A 26,315-nucleotide genomic window follows, 5' to 3' on the forward strand; every position below is an offset into this window, starting at 1 on the left:
AAGAATACTTTCCCACTTTTCAGAATCAATGTGTTTATTTAAAATTTTCTCGTCTGTCAATCTTTTTACAAATGGTTTTCACAATTGTTTGAATGGGATGACACTTTGGAGGAAAACGGCACTCCTGCGTTGAAAATTTATCCCAACGCCGGCCATGTGCGCCACGTGAACAAATATAACCAGCGCAGACCTCCCATGCAGCTCTCGACACCGCTCATTATGCAACCAGAGAGGTTGACACGTTCGCTAGCTCAGGGAGTAAAAAAATTTCCGATCTGCCAGATCGCTGATCGCAAGCTGCTGCTGACGAGGGAGAGAAATTTGAAGCATTTCAGAGGCTTTTTGTCGCCGCGGCAAGAATGTGGCCCCTACAGCCGCTTTTATTGTCCTTTGTCTTGTTTAATTTTCGACATCAATAAGAGGCGGGCATGTGCCAAGCAATTTAAAAAGAGACTCGCTGCTTCCATTGTGTGCAGCTTTTAGCGAGAATCTTTTCTTCCCGGCGTGTAAAATGTGCGCGGATTGACGACGAATGAGAAAACACAAAGCGGAATTAATTAATAGAGGGAAAAGACATTGTTTTATGCTCGGCGACAAGAAACATATCTTTAAATGGCCACCCGCAACTTTCAATAAGGCATTAATTTGAAATTTTGTACGTAGGCTTGTTTTATACGGGCGAGTCATGCATGATTAATTGTTTTATTTGTGCCCGACACACACACACACTCGCGCATGCACGAGAGAGGAATTAAACTTTCTTGATATACGCGCCGTGTTGTTGTTAAGTCGCCGTAAATATCGCAGGCGCACATCAAGCATGAAAGATAAAACTTTGTGTTCGTAGAGAGAGAGAGACGACGGAGCATAATATCAAGTGCCGCGGCCGTAATTCTTAATATAAAACGCGAGGCGCGCGCGAGGAATTTCAAAACGCGCGGATGATGAATTAGTAATGCTGCTGCTCGGGGAAATTATCTCGGCGCCTTTCGAGCAACTTTTTATCTTTCTTCGGAGAGACGCGGACGACTTTTGTTTCGAGTCAGGGAATACGACGAGAAATTAAAACGCTGCTCAAGAAAGAGTCGCTCTTCCATGCCGATTGTTACTGCGCCAGCAGTTGTTGAGAAAGAAAGAAAATCATTGTAACTCTCGTTTATTGCCACCAATTTATAGGCCGATTATAATTATTTCCCGCCAATTCATATAAAAGTCATTTCCCGGCGAGATTGATGGCCGATATCCGGTGGTCAGCGTTTGCCATTTTTTTGTAAAGGTTTATAATTGCCAGTGAGTGATGCGAATCGATTTATCACCGACTGAGATCATTTTCAATTAGGTCTGCTTTTGACTCAAGGCTATCCAGGGATTGGAAATTGTCGAATTTTTTACGCTAGAATAAGCGTGCAGACGAGAAAGAGACATTTGGACACATTCATTCAGCAGTTATTTTGGTTTCGACCACTTTTCCATTCTCCCGCCAGTTCAATTGAAATCGGAGACGAGACCCTTTTCCCCAAGAAACTACCCCCCTCGGACTTGTCAGCGCGCAGAGGAATTTTCTTTTTCCGCTTGATTAGTTCGGCAGGCTGGTCGTTTGGGAGGAAATTGCTTTCTGCTCCTCCCAGCAGCTCGAGTGGCAATTAAATTCTTATATTTCCATTCCTTCTTTTTCATAATTCGCCGAACGACCCTGCTGGTGCATGAATAAGCAAAGACTTGCCAGGCCGGTGCCGCATGACTGCTTCGATTGGCTATATTTGTACCAGGGCAGGTGCACTCCGGTGTCTTTTTTTATTCCTTTCTCTCCTTCTTTGCTAGTCAAGTTTTCATGAATTCGAGCCGGCATCGATCGTCGCCGCGATGCGTCACCCTCAAAATAATCGCCGACGCAAACAACAACTTTATTTATTTACCACGAAGCGCAAGGTGCTCTGGCGCTGATAATGCGCCGGGTCTTTCAAGGAGAAAATGAGAAAATTGCGCTCTTGCAAGTTTTATTGCAAAGTTTTGAAACGTGACGAATTCCAACAGCTGCACGTGCTTCTAAAAATACTCGTTAATAATAATAAATAATATTTTTTTCTAGAAAAGATTTATTGTTCAAATGGTATTAAAATGTGTTGTGATACTCATTTAAAAATTTAAAAAGAATTGTTTTAATTATATAAGTTACTCTGAAAATTTGCTGACAGTGAAATTTAATTAGACTGGGATTGATTTAATTGATCATAGAATAGATATTTGATTATGAAAATGTAAATTTGAAAACAATTCCCTGGATAACAGTTTAAAATGAAAACTATTAATAAAACGTACTGTGGAGGAATCCACCGAAAAGCAATTTATTGCAGCAAGCGAATGAAAAATGCTTGTAGCGCAACACAAAAGAGGAGGCCAAGGCGCTGCCTCAAATGATAGTGGTTCCGAGCATTTCTCAGCAATTTTTCAACGCGCACGCAAAAAGCTCGGCGAGCAGGCCGGCGGCAGGCACTTTGCTCTTGTATGTTGTTAAAATAATGGTAGTGGGGAATTAATTCAGGGAACATTCATGAATAACTTTTTCTGCCTAACTGATTAGTCGTGGCTCGCAGCGAAACAATGCTATCTTTCTCCGTAGCTGCAACTTTCCGCACGCAAAATTGCTGCAGCACCTGCGCGCCGCTCTGACGCGTAATTGCGCCAATTAACGGCGCGCACTGACTATTTAATAAGCGATTCCGCCGTAATTGCTGCGCTTCGAATATTCGCCAGATTTCATCCGAGAAAGAAACCTGCAAGAAGCGAGGTCACGTGCTTCTTTCTTTTTCAGTTGCCGAACGAACGAACGGGCACGATGCATGTTATTCGCCCTTGGCTGTGTAGAAAATATTGTGGTAATTGCATAGAGTGAATCACCAGGCCATTGTGTGGTGCGCGCCATGAGGAATGAAATGCCAGTCCAAGTCAAAGTTCTTTCTTAAAATGCGGGCCCGACAATGCGTCGGGAATAAATATGAAATGTGATGTGTGAGTTGGGTTCGAAACATGGGGGCGCAAATGGAAATGCGCCAGCTCGCGAGTGACAGCGTGAATATGGATGACGGGACGAAAACAAGCACAATGGGGGCCGCACCATGTGATAACAGCTGAAATATTATGCGGAAAAACGGGCCCTGGTGCATGCGTCAATTACCGCGCGGAATTGCGAGCTCGTTTGCCAATCGTACACATAAAAGTTCGCAGAATCTGCAACTACCGGCGAATTATTTTCCAGCTCTCCGTTTAATTAAGAACTCGTATTTCAGGGCACTTGAGATATTAAAAGTTTTGAGAACGACTTCATTAATTGCAGGTTGGAGATAAAAAAAAGAACAAAGAGAGGCCGGTTCGTAATAATATTAGAAATGTTCCAAACTTGCTTCAAGCTGCGGGGGAAAAAATGGAAAACAAAAGATGTCATCTGGGAATTTCTGTAATTATGGCTGTCGTCACTGTACAAATAGTTTCCACGATTTTACAAGTAAAATGTAAATTAAGTTTAGTAGAAATTTAATATTTTATAAATTTTTTCTTGGATGCTATAGAATAATAAATTAAGTGGTTAAAATATTTTGACAAACTAGTTCTCCAGAGGGCGGCTATTGGAAATAATTATTAGAAAAGTTTCAAACTAGCTCCAAGCTGCGGGGAAAAATGTGAAACAAAGATGTCGTCTGAATTTATGACTGTAATTATGGCTGTCGTCACTGGACAAATAGTTTTGTCAATTTTTCCCAACAAAATTATCTCCTCTGGCGTCGTTGCGGAATCAACGGCTTGTCTACTCGGCCAACTCTCGCAACGAGTAAATAATATAAAATTAACAACTTAAACCCTTAAGTATTGAAGTGCCTTTTAGATTATGGGGGAATTAATGGAAACGCCTTTTTGTGACGCTAAATGCTTGTTTTTCGTTTTGAGCCTGTGAGCATCAACCTTCACAAATCCCCTAAATCCGACAATATTAAAACGCATGATTCGAAAGTACAGCTGTCAGCTCGCTGAAATTCAATCGATCTTTGTCAAACAGCAAGTTGAAATTTTTTGTACATTGTATGATAAGCTTAAATTGGGAAATGCTGTCGAAGCACGGCCGAGTGAGCAGCAACCGGTGCATAATTAATCAGCACATTTTCGCCCGATTGAGCCGTTTTGGAAAGTCGCGTCAGCAGAAAAATTGCAAAAGAGCAAAAACAAAAGGCGCGGAGTGCTTTTTTTTATCTAAGCACAAGATCAATTTTCGAACGACAGCAGAGCACTCGTGTTCGGTTGATATTTTATCCAGGCACATATAAAGCATTATCAGCATGCTCGACACAGAACTCTCGAGTTTTCCAATTCTGAAATTGTGATTGACGCAGTACAAGAGAGAGAGACACCTTTTGTGATAACCAGCGAGAGAGGATTACGAAAAGTGGAAAGCTTGTTTTTCGACTCTTCCGTCCCAAACGATAGGGATAAATAAATACACAAGAGAGTTGCTTGAATTAACCGGCGCGCGGCGTTTTCATTATTATCAAGATGGAAATAACAAGCGGCAGTCAATTAAACCGCTTCTCCGGCAGCGTGATTAGATTAGGATCGGCCCATTCATATTATAAAATACATATACGAGAGAGCGAACTCGAAAAAAACGCTAATGAGGTCGTCGGGCGGGCAAAATATACACCGAGGCTCAAATGTAATTTACAGCCGAGGTAATTATTTGCGATCAGACGCGCATCCATGTACATTATGCGTGTGCGAGCAGAGATAGGCGAGCGAAGGCGGCCGAGTGACGTCAGCGGTGCTCTCGATGCCGGTCGGTCGGTGTCAGCTGCTCCACAGCCGGGCATCGATCTCGGCCTGCCGTAATGAAGGCAGATGAAAAATGCATGCGCCCATGCATTAACCTCTATTTGCGCGACCTCAAGGCAACCCCATTAGGATAAATTTCAAATTTTCGTTTTGCAAATTTTACGAACGAGGCTAAGGTGGAATTTAAAATTAGATTCACTTGCTTTTGAAAATTACAATATTTTTTTATAAATAGATATAAATTTTGCAAATATCTTAATTTTTTGTTATTTTGTAGTCAAAAAAGAATAAAGAAGAATACAAATTTGTTCATTCCATTAGCTATTCAAATGGATTTAATTTTGTAACAATTGGATTTGATTAATGCAATTTTATGAATTGATTTTTAATTATCAAATGAATCATGATTTCCTTAGTATTCAGACGTGAAGTTAAATTCCTGACATCGATGATGAATAGACTTGAAGTCAGGGGAATTTCGCCGCCTTCTTTTCTCGGCACGGTATTGATTAAGCATCAGAGAGCGGCCTTTCTCAAGGCTCTCTTTCCATTGTGCGTTTTGCGCAATCGGTCTGTTTCTGTATTTTGCTCCGCGTCAAAGGAAAAGGATGCTGAATGGAGAGCGAAGCAATTACCGGAGTGAATAGCGAAAACGGAGCGAAATTGAGAGCGACTTGTTCGCCAGGCAAACATATTTATATTTATAAATACCACGAATATCGCATAGAAGCTAAGCTCGTATTTCATGATGCGTTTAAAGGGAATTGAAACTGCTGTGTTTTTATTCCTGGTATGGTTCGAGTGAGCAGGAAAGTTTGTTTTTCCCTTTATTGGGTTGTTTGCATTCCAAATATGAATTGGAAACAAAAGCCAATACTTTTCCAATTTAACATTCATTTTTGTAAAAAAAAATTCTTTTATTTTTCTGATTGATATTGATTTGTGCTGGGAGCCTTGTTTTGACAGCACCTTTCATAAATTAGACTGCTGCAGTTTTGGATAATCCTGGAAAACAACGAAATTGCTTTACAACCTTATCTCTTGGGAAGGAAAAAGATTAAAAAAAAAAAATAGCTGCCCTGCAGTGCAACCAGGGCAATTTGCCCAAACAACAACAGTAAAGCTTCTAGAAAATTCTGCGTGACTCATAATCGCTGCGATCCGATTTTCACTCATGTGCATTTCCCGGCCGTGTCACGTTCCCGAATTTTCCGTTCTCCAGTTGAAAAAGCGGCATAACATGCGCTTAAGAAACCTTATCGTCGCGAGAGGCGAATTCCTCGCGGTCGTAAAATATAATATACGTGCGGTGCAAATGACACAGTTCGGAAACAGGCCCGGCAGTAAAACTCGTCGTCGACGAAATTGTGTGCGGCCGGCGGGCGTGGAATTTAATTGTTTTTTGATAAAAGCGGCTGCGTGGCATTCTTGGGCGCAATTTTCGAAACGTGCAGCCGCGGTTAATTAAGCTGCCGGAATGCAGCATAATTATATACATAAAGCGGCCCCCACGCGAAAGAACGTCCAGCGTGTACGGTCATTTGCATTAGAGCTAGCTCGGCCGGGACATAAATTTGCACTTAAGTCAGTCAAGCTGGGCGTGGAGGGCTCGTTCAAGTAATTCAAGGTTCAGAGCTGATAAGACTCGTATATATTTATTTCCAGCTGCGCCTCTGCTTTTTCCTCCGCGCACACTGCTGAGGGGATTATACCTTATTTTTTTATATATATCAAAAGAGGGAAGCGTCACAGAGAGAAAAGGAGCGGTGGCGAAACGTCGAAAGATTTCTCGGGGCGTGTGTGATGGGAAGTGACACAAGTGTGCAATTCAATTCCAGCTATAGCAAGCGCACCTATATATAGGGCTAATAAAAGTTTTAAGCTGTGATGCGCGCGGAGAATGGGGAAAAGAAGAAAAAAATAAAGAGGATCGCAGCCGCGGCGCAAATCTGTCAAAATTGCTGGAAAGTCTCTCAAATTCCTCGTGAGCAGCACGGCGAATGAAAACCTGACACGACAGGTTTGTAAGAAGAGTATATAAATAAAAATACGCTGTTCACCCGAATTATTATTTTAATTATTGTAAAAAAATATCTTCAATCTTAATAATCTAAAATTACTTCAATATTTTTGTAATATTTTATATTTTCTTCTTAAAAATTAATAATTTGAAATTAACTAGTGAATTTTTTTTTATTTCATTATATTTTTAAAATTGCACCTGCGATAATTTTAGTGGCGACGTGCGTTTTACATTCCCACGCTGAAGTGCGAGTTCTGACATTTCCGCACCGCTTCTCGTTTCAGTTTTACACTAATTGCCCTTTTTCCGTCGAACCTGCAACTTTCCCGAGTGACATTTCGAAATCGAGCGAGGTCTCTCAGCAGTGGCGAGAGCGCATCGCCCTTCAGCCCTATTAGCATTTGCGCGCGACCTCGGCTGCGGCTCTTTCAGCATGACACTGCACACGCACCTGCCAAAGAATTAACAAACACGGACGGCTGCGAATATTACAAAGATGATTTCGCGCGCGCGAGAAAGGAAGGTCAGATGCGCGGCGTATGTAGGGCGTTGGCCTCAGCTGTTTTAAAGGCTGCACTGCATTGATCCGTGGCGTCACGGCGAGGAAGAGATGAAGGCGCCAGAGCAGCATTGTGCGCCAGCCGGCCAGACGCGCGCGGAGGCTGTTTGCTCGCAACGCTGCTTTTTTTTTTTTAATTCGCTGCTGCCACTCCTCGCCGTCAATATTGACCAGGCAAAGAAAGGTGCAGCAGCCAAGGAATCAATCCACGTCTGCATGAATCGTGCATTATTGTGCGCGCGGAGACAGGAAGTGACTCGGCTGCTTTCCATGACCTTGACCTTTGCAATTAAACCGGCGTTTTTCGTTACTCACACGTATATATTATATTATATTGCCCCGCCGCCGCCGCCGCGTGTGAATGTACAAGAGTTTTGATTCAATGGCGCGCACTCGCTTTCAGCGCATATATGCATGAGAGGCGCGGTGTGCAAATATATACACATTAATGTAATGAGAGCGGCGGCTTTGAAATCCGATTCCGATGCTGTGGGAAAATATATTTATGCGCGCGAAACGAGAGGCTCTCCACAATTTGGATTGAAAGGTCAAAAAAGCTTTTCCGCAGAAATTTAAACTCCGACGAGAGATCTCATTAAAAGTTTCCACTCTCTTAAACACACACAAAATAATTTCCAACAGAATTTTCTTGAAGGATGGTTTATTTTTAAGTGAATAATATATATTAAATAACTTGTGGAGTCAGGTATAAGAAATTAATTGGGTGTTTTTTGACATTTCGTTTCATACAATTTACAAAAAGAAAACCGAAAAAAAGTTAATGAATTTTGGATTTAGCGGAAGTGATTATAAAAAATATTTTGCCTGTGCACAAACAACGCTGATTATCCCAAACATTTTGGGTGAAAATAAATTTGAAATGCAAACAGCAGCTTCGGATTAAAATAATACTAAATTTCCAGAGCACTCTGCCGGCTTAAAAGGGATGAATTCTCACATTTTTCAAACACGAGGCAAAATTTGCCCCCACACGTGCGCTGACTCACGAGAGCCTTTGTTGCTCAAGCGCGCCATTAACCATATTTTGGGGTTTCTTTGTCGCCGCTCTAATAAAAACACGGCGCGAAAAGAGAGCAAAACAAGCAAATGACAAAACAGCAGACGAGTCGCTCTCTCGGCGTGTTTGTTGTTTTTCGTCCTGGTTATTTTGGCGTCGCTCTAGCTTTAATCGTCTCTCGCTGACGGTATAGGCCGCTGCATAATTACACACGAAATTAAAGCAAAACGTGCAGGACTTTTCTGAAAAGAAAGATAAAAAAAAAAGTAAACGGCCACGATGTGAATTGAATTAATATATATAAACAATTTTTCATAAGACAAACTCACAGGAAGGGTTTTGAGTAATAACAGCAAAATAAATTCATTCGGTGCTGAATTTGTAATAACGCACGCGAGGGAGCACAAAGGATGAATGCCCCATTGTTAGCGAATGACATCACGGCGCGCATTGTTCTCGCGGCGGCGCTGACGTAACAATGGCGTTACTTAGTCGCGAGTACTTTACGCGGAATCAGCAATCGCGAGAGCGCTCATTAAATGCCAGGGTTGAATTTTTCTTCCATAAATATACAAAAAAAAGCCTAAAGTCTACACGTGCATGTGTGACAACATTGCAATTTTTATCGTTCAAAATGAAAATCAGCGTTTTTTAACAACAAGGTTGGGGAAAAGTACATAAAAAATACACTTCAAAAATGAGGAAGTTCCGGTAATTGCGGTGGAGCAATTTAACAGATAAGCGGAAGGGGCAATTAAATTTATCTCATTTCTTTCTTTCCTTCATTATTACTATATTTTTCTTCCTGGAGGCATATAAAGGAAACAATACGCGCGTTCCTGCCATTAAATCGATTAATCATAAACGCGGCGCGCGGTGCAATTAAACCGGCGCATTGTGCCTTCCTCGGAATTGTGCATTAAATTATTTTTCCGGCCGAAAACAACAATTGCTTGCTCTTTGGGACGATAACGCGGCGCGCAACAACAACAGCGCGCGCATGATTAATTGAACGAGCCGCGTAATTAATGGCCCCCGCCGCCCAAATTGTTGCGAGCGCAAATTCCTTTAAAATATCGACTATTGTAAGAGTGAATTCTGCCGGCGAGCCCCGGAGGGTTTCGGCTGCTGAGCGTGTGTATTATTATCCCTGCGGGAGGGCGCGCGAGAGTAGGCATCATTTATCTTATTATGTGCCGATGATTCAAATCTTCACAGATCCGTGCTGCAGATACACGCGAGAGAGCAGCCAGCAGGAAAACATGTTTGTGCGCTGCCAAGGAAATTATTCGTCAGCAGCTTATTTTTTTCTCCCGTTCCAAACTCCACGCCGACCCCAAGACGAAGCAGTAAAATAAAAAAACAGGCAGCGCGGTGCACGTCACAAGAGCACTTCTTGTTTGTCTGTGAATTAGTAATTAGACGTGACCAGCTCGAGTCAAGTGGAAGCGTCATTGACGACAGGGGTGCCTGATTTGGCCGAGAAACAAATTTGGAATTTAATTCGCGGCCGAAGTCGTTGTTAACCCTTTTTGACCTCCCCCCGAGCTCTCGAGTGAGGCGGGATTTTAAATTACACCGACTGAGCCAGCTGTTTTTTTTTTATACGTAGATGGCTCGTCTCGATCTCTCCTGCTGGGATTCTGGCAACGCGCGGCTTAATTATCATTTTTAGTGGTTTCCACGGACATTTCAACGCATAGGGGATAATTAGCACTTTGCTGAAGCGTTTGAAATGCGGGTCGAATTGAGCATTTTAAAACATTTAACGACCAAATAAAATTTATTTTCGTTAACAACAGGGCTACAAAAGAATAAAAATGTAAAAGTGTGAAACTATCTCTTGAAAAAAAAGAATGTAAAAATTAGTTCCGAGGGAAATTAAATATTTCAATATCAAAAGCATGCACGTTTTGAGTGGCACCCCTTTTTGCACATCTCGTTTGTGTAACAAAATCGGCGTGGCAAAAAGTTCGGGCCTGCCACTTTGTTTTTGCGTCAAGTCTCGGCTGCTGCAAAAAGATTTGCGTCACAGCCCTTATTTAGTGTTTACCCAGCGTGCAATATAATAGAGCTACACGCATGAGGAGCACCTTGGTCTGGTTTTGATGGCACCCACTTTGCGCTCGGCGAGAGCATTAATTACGCCGGCAGCTGTAATTGCTTTTTACGGCTGCGGTGCTCACAATAATACACACATCGGAATTGCCGCCGAGCATTTGGGCTTCCTGTCGGCCCCGGTTTGATGCATGACTTCCATTTTGTGCACGACACTCTGGGTCAAAAACACTTTCAGGGACGTCCGATGCACCCTGTGAAGTGGTCGGACAAAAAACAAAACATTTAATCTTAAAATAAAATAAAAAAAATCCAAATTAATTCAGTTCACGGTTGAAAAGCTCTCGTTGGCATCGAAATTCGGAATGCAACAATAATGTCACCGAGAGTGGGTTTGGAGGCACTTCAAACTATCAAACTAGCCTCTGCGGTGCTATTTCGAGTTTTCCGAGAGGCGAAAAACAGCTGTGCTCGCACGGAACGTTGGTATTAATTTATGGAGAGCCGCCGCTGCTGCTGCTTTGGCTCGTCGTATATTTTTTTCTAATTACCGCGGCCGCCTGGCAACAAATCAGAGTTGTTTGCTGGAGCGACTCGTTATTACGCGCGTGATAATTTAATCGGCACTGCCGCGCGGTCAATTTTCCCTACACGGCTAATCGGCCCAAATTATATTTTAAGGCTGCGCGGCGCCTTGAACTCGTGATGGATCGAGTCGGCTCTTGGCAAACACATTCGCGCGCATCACTCACTCTTTTCACGCATGACGTCATTCAATAATCCGCAGCTGCAAAGAAGAAGAAGAAGGATGCGTGCATCTTATCTCGCGGAAGAAAACTTTCATATATATACCGCTCTGTGGTGCACAAATGCCAATTACACTGCAGCCGAAGTGTAATCAACTTTAATTGGTTTCACTTGTGCGCGCACGGGGCGCCGAGCCGGCCGACCGTCGTATTTATAGGCAACGATTTAAATGAACCTGCGGGGCGCGCACTCGGCCTTCTTTTTCTACACCGAATCGATTAATTAAACGTGCGGGGATTTGGGGAAAACGACCGAACGGCATTAGCGTGGATTCCCAGCGAAATAAAACAAACGACGGATTTAAAATGAAATAAATCGAACAGAAAGAATAAAGCTCTTTGAGTGAAACGAAATAAATGTTTGGAATGCGCTCGGCTCCGATTCTGTAATTGCACGGCTGGAGGCTTGATTTGAGGTCGATTGCAAGTAACAAGGCTCGTTTAGAAAATATCAAATTTACCTTTTTTTTGTAACGAGGACGGATTAACGTGCCAATTTAAAATGGTTGTATAGGTGAGTTGTTCCGGCCAATCAGAGAAGAGGATTGTTTTAGGGGAAATGTTCCAGGCGGGACTAATTAAATTATATGATTGACAATATAAGAGGCAGAGCCTGCGGATAATATAATAGGTTATAATTATAAAAAAAATCTAAAGATTTCAAGTTGAATTTTTTACACTAACATGAATTCAAGTTGATGAGTTCCTCGAATTAATTAATGTAAACAAATTTTTAGATAGAAAAAATGCAAGACAGTCTCCTCGATTTGATTAAACTTTTAAGATGTCAACTTAAATGTTAAACAATTTTTTTTTTAAATACTTTTTTAATTTAATTATCTAAATAAAAGAAAATAAAAAAATAAAGTGGATTCAATTCTTTGAAAAAATTATACTGTCAAAATTTCAAATTTTAATTCGATATCTGAATTATTGAAAGACGGACTATGATTTCACAACTCCCACACAAAAAATTAAAAAAGAGCATTCACAAATTAACAATTAATTAACAACTAATACTATTGATGATGTAATAAAATAAAATTTTTTACTTTATTCTTTACTTATTACTACTCAAACACTTGCCTTCAAACTAATGTAGCTAGTTTTTTTTATTTTAAATATTTTTATTTATTTACATTAATTGTTTTGCCTAAAATAAAAATCATCATTTTACTGTACATCAAATTGAACCATGAGTTTGTTAAAAAATGGAACAATTCCCCTTACTGATTAACCGGAACAACTCGCCGTTTTTTAATGGAACAACTCACCTTGTTACAAATTGAATTCAAAAGTTTCAACTCACCGGCAATTTTGTCGTCCTGCATGTGCAAAGAAGGGTCCTGCTGCACGGCCTGCATCACAATGGGACTGGTATCCGTCCACGACAACACACCACCGATTCCACTGTCGGCCGACGAGCCCACGTTGGCGTAGTCGGGGGCCATGGGCCGCAGCTCGGGCGCCGGCGGCGGCTGCTTGCGACGGCTGCTGCGTCTACGGCTGGCCGGCGGCTTGCAGTAGAGGGCCTGCTGCTCGATGGCCGGCGGCCAGGCCATCTGGTGCTGGGCGGCCGCGAAAGGGTCCCACAGGGTCTGTTGCGGCTGGAAGCGTTGCTGTGGCTGCGGCTGCTGCTGTTGCTGCTGCTGCAGCCGCGTGGTCCTGCGCGCCGGCTGCTGCTGCGGCTGCTGCGGCGGCAGGTTGTTGATGAACGGGCTGCGCCGTTGGCTCTCGGCCCTGCGGTAGAAGCAGGGGTGGATCATCAGCAGGGGTTCGCTCTTGCCCGGCGGCCGCGCCTGGTTCGGCAGTTCGTACTCGACGCTGCAGTCGACGTGCAGCGGCTTCGAGTAGTCCTTGGCCTGGCTGGGCGGCGCCGCGGCGCCGACGGCGCCGCGACCGACCGCCGCCGACTCGAACCCCGCGTAACAGGCCATCGTGGCGGCCATCGGCGGTCACTCACACAATCACACTGGGTGAGGGCTGAGAGCGGGGCACAAGTCGCGCGCGAGGTCCTGCCCGCTCCGTGTACTCTCGCAGACTGAGGCCTCCGCGGCTCGCGGCCCCGCCGCCGCGCTGCCACTCCTCGGCTCCGGCCAATCGCGGCGCCCGCAGCTCAGCTGACTCTACTACCATACACCGGCGGCCGTGCATCCGTCTGCGCTCGCTCGCTCGTGAGCACCCCAAATGATGAATTGATGAGAGGATTGCCTGCCTGCATTTTTCGTTTGTCATTTCGCGATGATTAATTCGCGCCCCCATTTCAAAATTTTTGCTGCGATTCCAGTGGAAAATTGATGCTTCTTTGTTCTCTGCATCAATCTTGAACAATTATTCAAAAAGAAAAATACTTCATTCAGTGAAAAATAATAATTTTTTTTTTTTTTTTTTTTACATTTTTGGCATAAATAAGAATATTTTTGCTATTCTTCTTATTTCTATTTCACGTCCTTGTTAAATTCCTAGCCTGACTTTCAAATAAATAAATAAACAAATAAAGAGATAATTAAATTTAAAAAAATATTAAAATAATTTGTAAAAAATACTTTAATATAATTAAACAATGTAATGTAAAAGTTTGGACTTTGGACAAATAAACAAAATATTCAACTCACTCGCACCTTCTGAGAACAATTCCAAGAATGATGTAATTAATGTTTCCAAAAAATATAAGAAATAAACTATACTCACTACAACCATGTTTGGCAAAATAAACAAAATAAAGTCATGAATAATTATCCGAAACTGTAATTTTTTTACTGAAATAACACAACTTTTAAAACAGTTCATTGGCTTGGTTTGCCATGCAGGTCGCAAGCGCTGGGCATGAAATCGTGTCATTTGGCTTTGTCATTACTGCTAGAATAATTCTACAATAAAGATTTATACTCTTCACAGTTCATTGAATTTCAACTCCTTCGAGTAAAACCGGAGCACCGAATATATACAAATTCAATAGTTTTTATTCCTCTCTGCAAGCTGCAAACTTGTTAAATTGCTTAAATTCAATAAAAAATTTTAAATTAACGCTCTCCACGAATCCAATTTTCCCTTTTCTTTTTTTTATTTGACACCCTAGTTGACCGAAAAAAGTTTTCAGCCCCTCTCGTTCGGAGGTTTCCCTTGTTCCCTCTGCGCGCATAAATAAAACATGTCAACAACAAATTAAGGCCACCGTCGGCCCCCTTTTTGGAGCTTACACGTTACACAGCAGACTTTGACGGACAAAAAGACGCGAGCAAGAGTTTTGCAGGACCTGCTTGAATTGAAATCGCATTAGATTCGCCAGCGTGTAGTGCCCTTGCTTGTGCACACATACTATGGCCATACTGCGCCGCTGCGCTCTCGGTGTCTGCCGCATTAGAAGCCATTCATAATATATGACTGACAGCGTAAGCCTGTTACGAGAGGAATGGGGATAAGCCGGGCACGTCAATTTCGACTCGGCAATTCTTTTTTCGCCACATGGGAGTTTCGTGCAGCCGCACATGCCCTCTAATTAATGTTGTATTGTTTGAACGTGTCAGCAAATCCTGCGGTCGTTTTTTGGAGGACGTTCCAAATTCATTCAGAATTAATATTAAACGGCTGCGGGCAGAGTAAAAAATAAATATATATGGAATGCAAATCGTCTGCGCCAAAGTCAAATTCATTTATGCAAAATCGACGTTTTCAATTTTTCACCCTCGCCATTCAAATTGAAATAATAAATTCTCTTTCTCTCTACGAGATATACATTCTGTTATGTAATATGTACGAAAAGCAATTTCAGAAATTTATGGGCCGCCATCACATCGCGCTGATCATCTCTCTCTGGTGCGCCGAATTCGAAACTGCAGCGCATACGGACTCACTCGTAAAAGGCTCGAAATTTCCGTTCGATGATGTGCGCATACATCAGCCGCGGCCGTTTTTGATCGTGCAGGCTTTGCTTGCTATTCTGTGCCTGGCAATAATTTACAATTGCTGCTGCTGGGGCCCGCATTTGAATAATATTTTCCAGCTCGCGCTCGAGTTTGTCATGTGTTGGGGCGCCATGCAGGTATTAACAAGAGCTATGGCGAGACGACACGACGTGCAGCAGCTGGTGTGCAATAAAACAATCTCGTCGCGTTTGTTGTGTGCGTATAATATAAAAAGCAAGCGCGCGGAGGCTGAAATGAGCTGGCGCGCGGACAAGAGCATTGCTGCTGCTGGTATGGCGAAAGAAATTAAGAATGAAAGAAAAAATGCTGGCTATGCTTCCACTCTTAATTGGTGCGGAATATGGGGGAAAAATTAATCAATTCAGCTAAAAGGACTCTCATAAGAAAAGGGTTTGGAAAGGAAAAAGTTACATTTAAAACAATTGCTGTTTAAATCTACATTTTTTTATAAATATTTTTTAAATTTCTCACTATTTCAAATCCAATCAACTCGTTCATTTTTTTTCAGCAGGCATAAATATGCTTAATTATAATTGAATTAAAAAAAAATCAAAATAAAAAATCAGTAACAACCAGAAATATTTTTTAATATTTACTAGCGAATGACTCGATGGTTTTTGTCAGTTGTTTCATAGTTGAAGAAAAAACAATATCCTAGCTGCTATATTTTTTTCTTAAACATTAAACAGCTCACAAAACCCATCGAGGGAAAGCCGATTTTTAACTCAAATCACCAAGAATCAACTCTCGATTGTGAATTTCCATAACCTCAAAAGCTTGCAAAAACTTCAAATTACATTTCAGCGCATTAAATTAGAAATTTGGATTTAAATTAATACTTATTTAACTCGATAACATGTAAAATTCGTCTTAAAAATGCCCAATGATTCGTTTTTTTTTCTGAAATGTTTTTCAAAAATTGAATGTAAACAATGTATTTGTAGACGAATAAAAACTAAAATAAAAAAATCACAATTTTTTTTTTAAATAATTTAATAAAATTGAAATTTATATTTGAACTATAATTATGGTCTTATTATTTTAATTTCTGTAGATGACGCAAAATAAATTAAATAATTTACATTTTATTTGTCCACATTATTTCAATACATTTTGCTCTCATTCAATTGTTGAAAAAAATTGCTGCAACAAAATAAAATTGTATTGAAAATAATTCTCATTTTTGCAAAAGTCATGATAAAAGTTTGAAATCAAATACAGAAGGTGTCTTTCAAAATAAATATTTGTGCGCGCATGTTATAGTAAACCACTGAAAAATTTATGCAAGCACGGTATAAAAAAACTCTTTATCCAACTCGCCATCAGAGAGAAACAGTTTTTCCTCAAATAAAAATTTACATAGAAAAACTGACTCATGCAGCCTTTTTCTTTATCGGATGCGATTGTGAGGCATAATTTAATGAACACAATACACGGCCATATTATATTCCTGCTCTTTTGAAGTTCCTTCTTGAGAACTCGATCCCTGCTTTTATTGAGGGCTCGTCCGCGTCGTGCATGCTTTGTGAATGCGCAAACAATTCCTGCAGCGCCGCGCATCATGCATATCATGAATAAAACTCGAAAAGCATGCACGAGAAAGCACCTTCTCTCGGGCGGTATATTATATGAGCGAATTCCCTCGCGAGTTCCATCATCTTCTCAAAAGCGTTTGCAGCACGCACACCCATACATATTCCCAAATCTCACACGCACACTAGCATTTATATATCCGAATAAATTTATATCGAACACCGAGTGAGAATTTTCTTATATAAGCGCGCTGCACGAATTTCGATCGGCTGCCAAATCCGCGGCGGCAATTTTCCGCCTCGCAATGAAATAATCCCTGCGATTTTTCTCTCTGCGAGAGTAGAGACGGCGGAGCAGGGAGGATAACCTCGGGGAATGCTGCCGTCGTATAAAAAAAATAAATAAATCTCGGGCGGCTCTCTCGCGGCAGAGCAGAGATGGTTTGACCCCATGGAGCTCGGTTTTTCAGGCAGTGATTGAGTGAGCCATTCCATATTGGATGAGGATGTTGTTAATATTTTATGTTCGCAGTTGATAATGCAGAGCGCCAACGGAGCCGCCCTCGCTCGAACGCTATCAGCGCAGCCGAAGGGGCGTCTGTTCCTGACACACACTCACTCTACAATATAACGCAGGGACGGATGGACGGGGGTGTTACGCCTAAAGGCCATGCCAAATCGTGATGCCAGTTGTAACTAATCCATGGGAAACATGGCCGATGCTGATAAGCACTGCCGCTTTTTGTGCCTCTTTCGTGAGCACAACAGCTGAACGCGCGCAACCCTTTTTAATTAACCTTAGCCTCGAGCGCGCTGCGAAAACAAAACAAAAAGAACAAGTCAGCGTGAGTCAGTGCTTTTCAAACAATCCAATAACATTGTACTTGATTGATGTAAATATTAACAATTTTATATATATTGCTCTCATTATTGTGAAGTAAAAGTGCATCTGCTCTCTTTATTGCGGGGAAATGGTGAAAAAATTGTCGTGTTATTTTTAAGAGAGCTGCTGTTATTATTATTATTTAGTGTGTTGCTGCCATCATTATGTGTAATTTTTATTGCTTCATTTCGCGGACACGCAATGTAATTTCTGCGCGCTCTGTAGCCCAAGGTTGTATAATAATAACGAGAGAGGCTGCTGTCGGCGGGCGGGTGTTTCACGATGCGCCCAAAATTTAATGGGAATTGAATTTTAAATTTTTATGGCTCTGCCGGAGAGAGAGAATAAATAAAAATTGCTCGTTATTTTAACGTACAAAGTTCTGCTCGGAAGCTTGGAATAATGCATGGCGAGCGCGGAAAAATTTAATTGAGATTCATATCGGCCGCCGCCGGTGTGTTATGCTTATAAAGTGCATGATATAAGCGTCTCTTGCGTGTGATTTTTATGGTTTGATTGCGCGCGACGCACACTCACACACAAACACCGGTAATAAAATTTTTATTGCTCTATTTCACGAGTTTGTTGCTGAATATGTTAATTGGTAATTAGGTATTCTCTTTATAAAAATGAGGGAAACCGCATTAAAATATAATAATGATTGTTCCCACAAGCACTCGGCCGTGCTCATTTAATGCTGCACGCTATAACTTTTGTGTCTATTAATAATAAAGAGGTTTCTCTAGAAAAAATTTTCCTCTTATATTAGGAAATCAATCGAAAATTTTAAACACAAGTCGAGGGGGACATTACTCATGGCAGTATTAATATATTATAATTAATTTAATTTAAATAATAAATTTTAGAAATTATATAAACATTTATCATTTCTTATAAATGAATTTTATGGGCTATACATATCCAGCAATATGCGGTAGAAAATTCGGTAATTGATTTGAAACTGTTGAATTCAATATAATCAATGTATGGTGAGTTTCTTCACTAAATTAAGATATGAAAATTAATAATACTATATAATAATATTACCTTCTTAAAATTAATAAATATTATTTTATTAATAATTTTTAAAGTTGGCTTTTCCTTGCTGGGTTTTGTGAGCTGTTTATTGTTCAGAAAAAAAAACAATTCCTGTATTGATAATAACACCAAAATAAATAAATTGCATTGTTTATAAAGTACAAACACAAAAGATAAATTAAAACTCTTGCACCATATCCCAATTATTTTTATTTTTATTAGAAGTTCACGACCGGGGATTGATTCATGCATTCATGGTGATTTGAATTTAAAATTCGGCTTTTCCTCAATTTGTTTTTGCGAGTTTTTATATTTTTTTAAGATAAAACAATATCCTGCTCTACATGTTTCGGCTGCAGGCTGAAACCATATAATTCATGAGTTGGTGAAAATATTTTGACAAGAATTAGTACAAAAACAAATTTTTTTTAAAAAATATCTTTCTTTCAAATTAACACTTTTTCGTGAAAAATTATTTAAAGGTTACATTTTTACACAAAACAATTTTTAACACAAACATTTGACAATATGAATTCAAAAACCTTTTTTTTTATCAACAATTAATTTTACTATTTCTAGAATATAATCCGTCATTCTACCTGCCATCAACGTGTTTAGCGAGTGCAAGAGCATAAAATAGAGCAATTTAAAGATGTGCTTGCTATACCCCCTTTTTAAAACAATGTTAAATAACAAAAACAATAAGAAAATGATTAGAAAAATTGCACAAAAGGGGTTATTTATTACCAATTGGCTGCGATACAATTTTGTGTAAAATTATTGTAATCGTAGGCAATACACATATGATTTCTGACTTAATTGATGCAAGATTTTTTTATCTTTCCAAAAACACTTCACACGCCAATCACAGTTTTCTATTCAAACACGGAGAAAAGAACTTGTGATTATTAAATCTATAAAAACAATATGTCAATATGCATATTTTTCTATTTTCATTGATGAAAGCCGAATCCCTAAAAGATAGAATTCCTTGATGTCAATCAACATAAGAGTCTCTATTCCCCTTACTGTGGCGCAAAAACTTTTCCTATTTGCTCGCGGGGATATCAACATTTGATGTTTTATCTCCGCCGAAAAACAGCGGCAGATGTGCGCCGTGGCACGTCTATTTCTCTCTCTCTCTCTCTATATTATCGCGGCGCGGTGTGTCAAATGCGATCAAAGGCAAAGAGCTTTTCCATGCTTCATACACTGCTGAGATGCATTCAGTCGGTGCCCTGTTTAGATGCACTTGCTCGCGATGGATGGCGGACTGCGCTCTTTACAAAACACATCAGACATAGCGCAGAAACCCGTACGTTGGTGAAAAAGTATCTCGCGGCCTCAGGCTGCTGCCCTATCTGGATGCTGTGCTGGAGCCGAAAGAGCGGAGAAGAGAGAGCATTAATAACATTGCAGCCGGTTCTCGCCGTGTATGTCGTTCCGTTTTTTTCCGCGAGCTGCTCTGCGGCATCGGTTGCTAGAAAAGCGCTGATTTCGCGAAACGTGCACGTTTTACTGCTTTTTTGCAGTCGAGCAGAGAGGAAGCGCCGACGAGGTGGGTTAGAGCGCGGCTGCACAACAGGGCCAATCAATAACAATGAACGCTTTGTTTATAATCCAGCGCGCGGCGCAGCGCACACAATGAATTTGCGCAAATGCTGCGCGCTTGCATAACAATGTCGCATTGTCGTACCAGTTCCAATATATACAACTAAACATCCACACATTCACCATGATGACTTTAAATAATGCAGGCACGCATGTGTACATAATAAGAGAATAAGCATCCTCTCTTCTTGTTTTGGCGGCCTTTCTTTCTCTGGCGCAAAAAAATAATATAATTTGTGTCGGCTCAAGCTGCTGCCGGCTCGGCTGGCGTGCGTGTTCCATTTCCTCTTCTAATGAAACAATTTAATTGAGCACTGTGATATAATCAGACCCTCGCATAAGCTCGTGTTGCCGAGTCACATGTTATGTACTCTCCTCAAAAGCTGCAGCAAAAGGGGCTTATCAGCCTGCCGCAGCCTTTAATTCGGCCGGGGGTATAGCTACGCATCAACGCAGCTTTGGCTTTTAAGTTAATGCGGTATGGGTACTTTTTCTGAAGAAAAAATATTGCTATTTTTCGCCATACATTTTTATATATATCATATTTTTTTCAATAAATATCATTGAAATAATTATTGATCTATACATGCACAGGTCTTATGTTTCCTTGTTGGGAAATTTATATGAAACAATGGAGAGGAAACAGTTTTCCTCTATAACATGGTATACAGGCTTGTTGCACGTGTATTTGCTGGAAAATCGTTTGGGTTTGTTGCCCTGGAAACTTCTGGAATTATCACAGAAAGCTGTAATAATGTATTTTTGACCTGACTGACAGTTTTGTTACATTTTAATATTAAATAAAATTTATGCGTTTCTTTATACCTCACATCTTTTTTAATTTTAACATTAATTAATTTTTATGGCAAAAATGAAATTCCTAACGATGGAAAGCAAAAAAAGCTATACTGAGTGAGTACGCCTTTTGCATTCAGATTTAAAAGTTTTTTTTGCTTGTTTAATTTTAGTTAAATTAGAGTCTATATAGTTTGGCAATAAGATAAAAAAGTTTCATTTGGTAGCACTTTTCAAATTAGGCCTATTAAGTTAAAATAAAATGTTTACTGGAGTTGGTTTGCCTATTTCCCTCCCTAATTTATTTTTCAACATTCCATAAACCATATTTTTTTTTTTAATTTGTGGTGAAATGCATGTGAATGTGTTTTTATACAAAATCAAATAGCTATACCAGATTCGGTCACGATCTGAATGGAGAATAAATAAATAAATAAATAAATAAATAAATAAATAAATAAATAAATAAATCTGCAACCCTATTTCATGAGCAAGAAAAAAAATATTTAAAAAATTCGGCAAAATTGAAAAAAAAAAAAACCCACCACATTTTAACACAAAAATTAAAATCTCAAAACTAAAAAATAGTTATTGGTTTTTGTTATTTTAAAGATTTTCATTTTAACGTGCAAATGTGGTGTGTTTTTTAATTTTGCTGATTTTTTTTTTGTTTCTTTCTTGCTCGTGAAATAAGGTCGCAGACCAAGACCGAAATTGGTATAGCCTTTGTTTTTGATTAAAAACGTTTTCGCAACAAGGAAAAGCCTTATCTCTTCTTTAAAAAGAAAAAAATGAAATAAAAATTAATTGAATAAATTAAATTTACACACTCATCCCCCAAATGAATCATATTCTTTTGTGTTATTGCATGCAAAACTCATGAAATAAGTCTCTCAATAAGTGTCTCATCTCATGCTAGGACTGCATTTTTTTTGTAAATAAATTTTTAATGATCTCAGTCAGCATTCAAAACAAAATCAATTGTTTTACTTACTAATTTGTTTGAAGAATTTGACACTAGAGGAGATGATCGTGAAAGTGAAGAACTTGGGCTTTTTCCTTGATGTAAACGTATTTTTTTTTTTTTTAATAAAAACAATTTTTCACTCCGATGAAAAAGCCCGAGTTCTTCAATTCCATTTTTATTAAATTCTAAAAATACACTTTCTCATATCCACGGTCCATATCCATATTATATCATTTATCATATAATTTTGGCTCGTTTCCTCCTCACGGCTTTCGACGTTCAATACTTGTTGGCAAGCTCAATGCCCGCCTAAGTAAGTCCCCTGCCTGCGCGCGTTCAAACGCACTCTGCACATACACACAAGTGAGGTGATTAAGCAGTCATTATCATCAAGCAGTTGCGCAAAGTCACCGAGGGGAATGCCTGACGCTCTCTAAATGCGTCCCGTTCAGTTTTCGCACAGCCGCGCGCAACTGCTGTTGCAGCATTTAATCTCAAATTTATTTTCGCGCAGCAATGAGTTTTTCCAGCAGCACTCGTAATGATGCGTATTGTGCCAGTGTCGTTTTATTTCATTTCAGCTGCCACACGGCGCAGCTTTTAATCCTCTCTCCATTCATTTGCGCGTTTCATAAATTCATTTCTCTCGCGCAAAGTCAAAAGTAAAGAAACTCTGCACCGGAAATTTAAAAAATAAACCCGTACCAATAAAGTACAGCAACCAGAGAGAGGTTTTAAAAATATCACTCGGCGAAAATTTTCGACAGGAACAAAGAGCAGGCGTGTCAACGTAAATTGGTTTTTGACGAGGGTCGAGTTTTCTTTATTTTTTCAATCGGCACCTGTGTTTATTTTCTCTCATCAACAAAGACCGAGCCGATGCCTCTCTCGGTCGAGGGGATCGGACTTCTCCTCGCAGGTATAAAAAAGGGATGGGGTCGCGGCCAACCCCCTAGCGCTGCATGAGCTCCTGGCACTCCATGCCACAATATTCATGACTTGGAGCGGAATGAATGGCATGGCATGGAATAATAATAGGATGGGGAGCTGAGAGGAGAGAGAAAAGAAACTACTTGGCTCTATCAAACTCTATCAACGAGAGAACAGAGAGGAGGAAAAAAACGGATAGATAATGATACGGTCTGATATGGTCGGGTTTGATTGGACGGTCATTTGGATAACAAAAAGCTGCAGGGACCTTGTACAGATCACCAAATCTAACCACTCAATCTTTTTATTTTAGAAAAATTATTCTTTATATTATAACTAAAGGACCCAATTCACCTTATTTTTAAAATGTCTCTTTGATAAAGATAAGAAAAATTTGATTAAAGCAAGAATTATGTAATAGAACTGTTAGATAATTTGCCTGATTAAATTGATCATCAAATAAATGAATAAAATTTATTTTATTCAAGCTAAAACGTTTTTTTTTATATTTTAACAGAATTTGGGTAATCGTTTCGAGAGAAAAGATCAGGAACTTAAGAAAATCAAAGCAGTTGTTTGCAACAAAGTGTGCGAGTGGCCGCGAGAGATGATCTGCTTTTTGCTCGCGTTTCCTCTCGGATCTGCGTGAGCACTGCTGCAGCCGTTCATGAATATCGGAGCGAGAATATTTCGCAATTCCCACGACACGGCAGCTGCATGTATGCTGTGTGTTTTTAAGTGCTTTTCTAAATTGTGGCTCTTGATAATACAACACACACTCTGGCTGGCACAACAGCAGGAGCTCATTTGCGAGGGAGAGAATTCCCCTAACAGCGAGAAAGAGCTCCTCTCGCGAGTAATTAAAGCCAACTTGCTTGAAATATTAAACCGCTCTCTGCTCTTGTGCTGCGTCTCAAAAGCGAGAGAGCGCATTTTTAAGGAAAGGCAAAATAATAATTGAGAGGACCGACGCATGAGAGTCTTTTCATATTTTTATATATTTTCCATCCTCCCTTCTTGTATAAGGAGTGCCGCCGCAATATGGCTTTTCATCCCGAGAGGGTGTGCGCCACATTTTTTTCCTTTCTCTCTCTCACCGAATTCAGAGGAAAACCGAGCAGTCTCACGCAGCGGGCTCTGAAAATTTAAGTGAAAAATTAACAGCACGCACTGTGCTGTTTTTTGTCCCTTTTGGGAGTTCCTCTTTGTCACAGAACTTCGTTTAACGTTTTCCAAATTAGCTCTCTTTGTTTGCAAAAGCAAACGCAAAAAAAAAAAAATGCAAGATTCAAAACGACAGAAAATCAAAATTGCTTTTCCAGAGAATAAGGCTGGATTGGTGGAGTAACTGAATATTTTTTTAATTAGACAGAAAAATTCATACAATCTTCTTACTTTGAATTTGCACTCCATTATAATTTTATTGTTATTTAAAAAAAAAATAATTACTTGAAAATTTAATATTTTTCACCCGTGATTTTCCTTAAACATGTGTGAATTCAATATTATAAAAATACATCTATAAAAATAATTGCCGTACCTGCTTTTATTAAGGTCATTTTTATTTACTTATTTCCATTTAACTTAATTTCTGTTTTAAAATCAAAATTTGATTTCTGCAAGAATTTTAAAATTAATCTTCCCAATCGTGTTCCTTTCTTGATGTTCATTAGAGTTAAGTTTATTTCAAATATATGGAGGCAAACCACGTATCAACCTACACTGCACTGAGAGACGAGGGTTGCGAAATGTTGAGGGGTAGCTTTCTTGCAAAGGCACGAAATAAGAAGCGCCGAGCATGGAAATGACGTTTTAAGCAGCCCCCAGCTCGCTCTCGTCTCTCTCGGCGGCTTTTCAGAAATTCGTACGTGCAATATTCGCGCGCACATAAAGTGACTGGCGGTACGTCATCACGTATTAAGACTGTGAAATATACGAGAAGACGTGCACGACGGCAGCGGTTACCATGCCAACCGGAATATATTTATGTTGTCATATCTTCTTGGCCCCAATTGTGTTTTTCGTGCCGGACAAAGTCGAGAACATCAATCGCTTTATAGGAATGGGAAAAATTTGCCATTTTTCATGAAGAATAAGTGCAAATTTAAGCTCAATATTAACAGAAAAAACTGAAAAAGTCTTAAATCCAAAAATTTTAGTACCTTGACATTCATGCGAAGCGAAATTGCCAATATTTCAAAAGTCCCACAACTACAGATCTATAATGAACTTCAAAAGCCACGTTTCTTTCTGCGTTTTCGAACTCGAAATTACTATATGAAGACTTCAATATTTAATCTCAATGAAATTCACCGTCGCTTCAATAGACGTACTGCACCGTCGTCTTTATACTTTTATTTTCTGACTAACATACTTAAATCGCCGCCACCAGCTTAAGTTGTTAATTTTGAAAATTTTGACTCACATAGACGATGCAGAACGTGCACTGTTGTTTCAATAATTTCATTTTCAAACTTAATAGAAATAGGCTGAAATAAAAATAAATAAAATAAAAGCCACTTCTATTGTCTTTAAAATTTTTCAATTTATTATTTAATTATGCATGGTATAAAAGCATTTTAATTATAAATCTAAGGGGGAGGGGGGAAATATTTTTTTTTGGAATTGGGGTGAACTTTATCCCTTTATTTTTTTATCCTGGTTTATCTTTTCACCGGTAAAACTTTGTCAAAAGATAATCGCCAATTATTTTTTATTTTATTATGGAATAAAATTTTCACAAATAATTTCTAAAAACTAACTTTAAGGCAAAGTTACTATTCCTAATTTCTTAAATTTTAAGGAGTAAGGTGTAGTAATCAACTTCCAATGCAGAGTTGAGCTTATCAGTGAAAGTGAACGGCTGGAAAATAAGCGCTTCCGGGGAAAAATCCGTGCGACCCCCTCTTCGTTTTATTTATCGCAGCAGAGACTAAAAATGAAATTATGTTCAGCCGAGTACAAACGGCAGAACATATACCAGCTTATGTCTGTGGGATTATGCGCGGCAGCGAGAGGAATATAAATGTGGATTTATGCAAAATAACATTAAGGGATTATATAGAGAGAAGCCGCGCCGCCACCGCCGCTCCATACCGGCGGCGGGGCACAAATGAGCTCGGCTTTTGCGTCTCGTGTTGCGGTCGCTTGTGATGATGTTGCAGAGCGCGAAATTAGAATGAATAAGCCCGGATGTGCTTCGCATGCTGTTGGAATTTCGATTTCGGACGCCGCGTCCTTGCGGTTAATGCGCGATGAGCAGAAAAGGTGAAGTGAGCAATTCGGGCAATGTAATGTCTGCGAATTGCAAAACAATGCATGAAACAAATAATATGCTTAAATTGGAATTCC

The 26,315-nt window shown here is 39.9% G+C and overlaps 1 protein-coding gene across 1 annotated transcript in view; it reads right to left on the bottom strand.

The window, feature by feature from the left end:
- LOC132199808 (mastermind-like protein 3) overlaps positions 1–13,335 on the bottom strand; it is a 33,828-nt gene extending 20,493 nt beyond the window's left edge. The window contains exon 1 of the mRNA XM_059624827.1: positions 12,592–13,335. Within this exon, the coding sequence (XP_059480810.1) occupies positions 12,592–13,231 (640 nt within the window). The 5' untranslated portion in view covers positions 13,232–13,335. The remainder of the gene's footprint in view (positions 1–12,591) is intronic.
- Between the last annotated feature and the right edge of the window lie 12,980 nt (positions 13,336–26,315).

Source organism: Neocloeon triangulifer, unplaced genomic scaffold, assembly GCF_031216515.1.
Source record: "Neocloeon triangulifer isolate White Clay Creek 2 clone unplaced genomic scaffold, ASM3121651v1 ptg000014l, whole genome shotgun sequence".
Taxonomy (NCBI): Eukaryota; Metazoa; Arthropoda; class Insecta; order Ephemeroptera; family Baetidae; genus Neocloeon; species Neocloeon triangulifer.